Source organism: Limulus polyphemus, unplaced genomic scaffold (genome assembly GCF_000517525.1).
Source record: "Limulus polyphemus unplaced genomic scaffold, Limulus_polyphemus-2.1.2 Scaffold2549, whole genome shotgun sequence".
NCBI classification, from domain to species: Eukaryota; Metazoa; Arthropoda; class Merostomata; order Xiphosura; family Limulidae; genus Limulus; species Limulus polyphemus.
Window position 1 is genome coordinate 159,043 of NW_013668159.1, and position 6,413 is coordinate 165,455.

The 6,413-nt window shown below is 32.1% G+C and overlaps 1 protein-coding gene across 1 annotated transcript in view; it reads right to left on the bottom strand.

Moving 5' to 3' along the window:
* Positions 1-236: 236 nt before the first annotated feature.
* The window catches only part of LOC106467267 (superoxide dismutase [Cu-Zn]-like), a 9,450-nt gene continuing 3,273 nt past the window's right edge, over positions 237-6,413 (bottom strand). Inside the window, exons 2-5 of the mRNA XM_022395402.1 lie at positions 2,992-3,088; positions 2,376-2,445; positions 1,710-1,827; positions 237-407 (exon numbers count right to left, since the gene is read on the bottom strand). Of these exons, the coding sequence (XP_022251110.1) occupies positions 300-407; positions 1,710-1,827; positions 2,376-2,445; positions 2,992-3,088 (393 nt within the window). The 3' untranslated portion in view covers positions 237-299. The remainder of the gene's footprint in view (positions 408-1,709; positions 1,828-2,375; positions 2,446-2,991; positions 3,089-6,413) is intronic.

A 6,413-nucleotide genomic window follows, 5' to 3' on the forward strand; every position in this document is an offset into this window, starting at 1 on the left:
CTGTATCGGTTGGTAATTTAAATTCAGAAATAATGATCGTTCAAATTTTATAGAAATTACTGTTAAGTACGAGAATGCAATGCTTTTCTTCCTAAATAAACAAGCATGACTCGAAAAATACTTCAAAACGTTTATATCAAAATGATTTACATCTTGTTCAAAACTACGTCAGCTAATGCTTAATGTCTTATGCTTTAAACAAAATCTGAGGAAATACTCGATGGTTAGTGAAAAATATAAGATAAAAAAAAATAGTCCAAAAAACAGAAGTCCGCCGCAAAAATATGTCATTTCTATGTCTACTTGGCAAGACCGATCACTCCACAAGCTACTCTGGCCCCCGAATTACCGGATGTCTTACTCATTGGGTGTCTACCTCTTCCCAAATCATCCTCGCCTGCATGGACCTGGAAGGCAAATAATTTAAATATGTTAATGTTTCATGATAACGCTAAAATTGTACATTTTGTAACGTAAGAACAACCCCATCTTCCTTAAAGATAATGCGAACAGATTTTATTATTCAAAATTTAGCGTTCCGTGTTGTGTTATGTTAGTTAATTTGGGAATTTGTTTGATTGTTGACAAGATGTTCCTGTTGCAAAAAAGTTACCATTTACAAGTAAAATGCATGTTAATTTAGATATCCCAAGAGTTTATCTTGTCGATGACAAGATTTCATTGTTATTGTTACGATAGCGGAAGTCACGTGATGCTAGTAACACGTCATGGTATTCTCGAAGGTTCGTGAATGCTCGAGTGTTTATTAGATGTGCGGTATTCTTGTATATAATACCGCCAAGAAGTGGCGGCGACAATGGAATTGAATTGCAGACAGAGATAGAGACTGACAATTGATTCAAGCGCGTGAATCGTTCGTTGTGAATTATAGCGTTTGTTTAAGTTATAGCGTGACTGTGGAAATTAAATGTATTGCAGGGTTGTATTGAGAAATAATAAACTAGTTTTATTTAAGAAAGAACTTGTATCGCTAAAGTTTCTTCGCAAAGAATTTTTACGGAAAATTAACAAACGAACAGAGACGTAACATTATGATCAAGCCATAGCCTTATTATAAAATAGCTATCTTTATTCTGGATTATAACATTTATTGTTGACCAAAAAAATGGCTTAGTGTTAATTAGTCAAGTGTATATATAAATTTTGTGTCCGTCGAAATATGAATTTGAGTAAGTTGTTTTTTCATTGATTATCAAGAATGTTCTTATATGAGTTTGTTCAATTATAACAGAAACTGAAACCTATCATTTTAACATATTTTGTCTGTTTATGTATAATTTCAAGTAATAAACAACTAAATATTGTTCACATCCAGCAGCTCATCTTTACTTCCATCAATAAAACTGTTACGCTATTTTCTCTGATTACATCATCTGATATATTCAGATCCAGTAGCTCATCTTTACTTCCATCGAATAAAACCGTTACGCTATTTTCTCTGATAACATCATCTGATCTATTCACATCCAGTAGCTCATCTTTACTGAGCTATTAAAGAAATTGACTACATAAATGAGTAAAGAACCTATTCGTAGGTTTGATATATATAGAGAGCTATTTAACAGACTATTTTATTCTAACTAATAGCCTATAACCTAAGGGAGACAGTTACGATATCGTCTTTCATATTGACTATCAGTACGAACAACACGTGTTAAGACAAATTTGTAATAACAAGACTAGCTCACCACAATCGCTCGCCCCAAGATGGATAGAGGTCCAGTCAATGAGAGGAAGTGGTCAATTAAATGGACTTTTGTCACTCCATCGTAATCTGCCACAACATTTCCCAGGTCTCCTACATGTCTGTTAACAATAAAAGCATCATCCATTAAAAATAATTTAGAATTATTGCTGAAACATTGGTAGACCTGAAATAATAAAAGTTTTGAACATGTGATGCAGAAAGATGAAGAACATTGAGGTCCCTCAGCATTAGCTGTGGTTAAGAAAGACGTTTTGTTCACATGTTAGACCAAAGTTCTTAATATTTAACTTTTTATACTAACTTGCACAGTTTACCAGTAGCCATGAACAGCATATCTATCTTTGTTTACTTCTATCAATAAAACCGTTACGTTATCTTAATATTTAACTTTTTATACTAACTTACACAGTTTACCAGTAGCCATGAACAGCATATCTATCTTTGTTTACTTCTATCAATAAAACCGTTACGCTATCTTAATATTTAACTTTTTATACTAACTTACACAGTTTACCAGTAGCCATGAACAGCATATCTATCTTTGTTTACTTCTATCAATAAAACCGTTACGCTATTTTCTACCTCCAAGAACTTTGTTCATCTGCCCAAACTCGATTTAGTGTTTAGCCTGATAACACCATCTCACCTGAATCTATCTCCAGGAGCTCCGTGGTCCTGTTCAAAAGGATTGAAGTGGCCTCCAGCACTTGTACATCCTATATGGGGAAAATGTTTCTTAATCAAAACTGTTCTGGTGAATTAATCAGTTCCTTTAGTTGGAAATTAAAGCCTTTTAATTATTACTTCTAGAATGTTTTATCTTTAGAAAAAAAAGCATCGAAATTACTCTGAAGGTGATAACCATTTACTGTAACTCAGAAGTTATGAAAACCAAAACATAAAGGTAATTAATTGTTTTGCTGTTTCTTTGCTGTTTACAACTCTATAGTAGACTATATCAAATGATCTTTTCACGACAAAAATGCGAAACTCAATAACTCGAGTGCTTTCAAAAAGTGCTTCAGGAACAAACTGATGAAGAAAGGTCCACCTTTTAAAGTGTTCGGGTTACAGAGTTTAATATTCTAGTCTTTAATTTATTTTTTCAATATACATGTTTTCCTAATATCAGAAATAATTGTTATCATTATGCCTGCGGTTGTTTACTACATTAAATAGACCTCACTGGTACTACCAGTGGAAACTTACTCAGAGACCTTATGACAATCGTCTTACAACTACCTGGTAATAATTGTTCTTACCATTACTAAGATCGCCCAATTCGTGCACGTGGAACCCGTGTAGCCCTTTCGATAGTCCAATGATCTCGCCAGTAACTAGTACCGGACAGCCGACATTCTAAAACAGAATTGGGCAAAACGACTAGGTTAGTTAAGACTAAAGAAAACAGATCGGTACAATACAGTGATTGACATAGCATTATTTCTCGATGGAGACTCAAAAGTAAGAAGATATCCATGTGGTGTGCTTTAAAAAAATATTATATTATGTTAAACTAACAATGGTAGCTTTATATTTTACGTTTACACAAAACAATTACAAAAATATAAATCTATAAGATAAAGAAAATGAACTGTTTGCCATGTCTTATATGAAACAGTCAAACTTGCACTAATTGAGTAGAAAAACACATAAAAATCCTGCTATAATATCCAGAAAACAAATACTCGAAGGCAGAAAACTCACTAGTTTCTCAGAGAATTAGTACAGGAAATGAATACCGTTCGCCTTTAATATGCAAATTAACCTAGTTAAAAATTTTGATATACAAATTAACCGAGTTAAAAATTTTGATATACAAATTAACCGAGTTAAAAATTTTGATATACAAATTAACCGAGTTAAAAATTTTTATATACAAATTAACCGAGTTAAAACAATTTTGATATACAAATTATTTAAGTAAAACAACTCTGATTTCAAGGTAGTTACGTTACAACTCCAATATACAGTTAACCAAGTTAAAACAACCCTAATATTCAGGTTTACTAAGCTATAAAAACCCCGATTTTCAAGTTAACGAACTCTGATATTCAAGTAAATAGGTTAAAAACAATACTGATATTCAAGTAAATAGGTTAAAAACAATACTGATATTCAAGTAAATAGGTTAAAAACAATACTGATATTCAAGTAAATAGGTTAAAAACAATACTGATATTCAAGGTGGTGTAATTAAAATAATTAATTTCAATTTATAAGAATGAGATAAAATTAATGTATTATTTTCATATCAAATATCAGATTGTAGTTTGTTTTGTAAAGTAAAAGTATGTCAAACATACTATAATACATCATTTCCTGTCCTACGGCTTGTGTTAATACTGACAATAGATTTCCTGTCCAACAACTAGTGTTAATAATGACTATAGCTTTCCTGTACAACAACAAGTGTTAATAATAATTATAACTTTCCTGTATAACAATTAATGTTACTAATGGCTATAGCTTTCCTGTATAGCATTTAATGTTACTAATGACAATAACTTTCTTGTATAACATTTAGTGTTAATAATGACTATAGCTTTCCTGTATAACAATTAATGTTACTAATGACTATAGTTTTCCTGTATAACATTTAATGTTACTAATGAAAATAACTTTCTTGTATAACAACTAGTGTTAATAATAATTATATTAGGTCATCAAGAAATTAATGTCGCTTTTATTTTAGATGAAAAAACCCAAACAACTTGTATATCAAAACAAAATATTTATTAAATGAAATAGTCTCCATTCTTATCGATGATGCTCTTCTATCTTACAATCAGGTTGTTAATGCCCTGATTAAAAAAATCACTCATTTTCCGTCATTCACGTGTGGCCCCTTAGAAACATGGCGTGGCCCACGTTGAGAACCACTGGTTTTCTAAGTCTTTAGAGCATCAGATGTAACTGAGGTGACTTTTATCTCAAGAAACTTGATATTATGTTTGATCATAAACAACCACAATGAGTGAAAATAAACAGAAGTGAGAATGAGAATTAATTCCTTTCTTTACAAATTCAAATATTAATTTTCAAGTTTATGTTTCCATGGCTACGTAACTGGAATGTCCAACCATGATCATTCAGTATAAAAATAAAGACGAATAACGTAAGTTAAAGGTAACTTAAAAATCTGTTGTCTTGTGAGAATCATCCTTGGATAAAAAGTTTCGAGAGCAACATGTTTTCTGAAAGTCGGTTGATCTCTCTGTTTTATTTAGCATTAAATCAGTTCAATGTTCTTTAACAGAACGATGACGTTGTGATTACTATTTATTTTCCAATATGTGCTCCACTTACCTAGATTCCGAGAGGTTAACAATCTCGAAAAAAAAACGACCGATTCATCTTCGTTATTTCAAGTAACTGTGAAAATCATCAAGCGTTTGATTTTCAGTTCTATTTTATTTTTCAACTGTTTATTTGTGTCTTCTAAAAAATTGAACAGACCACGACTCAAGTGAGTCCACTCTTATAATGACACAAGTAGCTTTTTAAGCCTATCGTTTCACGTGTAACAAGCAGCGTGTAATATTTCCCGATATGAAACAGACTTGTCCCGGAATCTCTTAGGAAGAGACCGGTTTGCGTTCTTACGTAAGTTATCTCAATTAGGAGACCTCGTACATTGTTACATAATATATCACAGCTACATGGTTTTAAACGTTATTATGTAATATAAATTTGTTTGTTGAATATTTTATTATATATAAAATATTGATAATAATTATACCATCAATATTTGTTTATATACCAATAACTAAATAAAATAGCGTTTTATAGATGTGTTACTACCACGTTTTATTTGTGTTAACTTGAAACTATAGACCAGGTGGCGTCCGAATACAAAAATACTCCATTGTTTTTGTTGCTCCTATTGTTGGTGAATTTTGCGCAAAGCTACTCGGGGACTATCTGTGCTAGCAGTCTTTAATTTAGAAGTGATAGGAAGGCAGCTAGTTACCACCATCCACCGCCAACTCTTGGGTCTTTACCAACGAATAGTGGGAGTGACCATCACATTATAATGCCCTTTATGAGTGAAAGGTCGAACATATTCGGAGGTGGGATTCGAACCCGCAACCAACAAATTTTAAGTCGAGTGCCCTAATCATCAGGCCGTGTCAGACTTTCGTAATACAAAACAAAAGTGCATGATCTTTAACGTTGTTACGTAATATATTATAACTACATAACGGTAAACGTTATTACACAATATAAACGCAACTACGTGCTGTTATTCGTTGTTACTTAATATGAAACACTATCACTACACATTTAGCGTAGTTACGTAATATATGACAACTACAGTTGTTACATGCTACACCACAACTACACGACCTCAACTGTTTATGTCTGCCCGAACCTCCTTTCTATATCTCGAAACGCCTTTTTCTAAATAGAAACTAACCGTACTTTCTTACTTGCAGAATACGAAATACGCTTAGAAAATAAAGAGTCTCGAACTATTAGGTCGTCAAGAAATTAATGTAGTTATTTTTAGATGAAAAAAACCCGAACAAATTATATATCAAAACAAAACATTTATTAAATGAAACAGTCTCCATTCTTATCGATGCTGCTTTTCCATCTTACAATCAGGTTGTTAATGCCCTGATTAAATAAATCACTTGGCTTTGAAGCAAAAAAATGTGTCGATGTCCTCTTTAACACC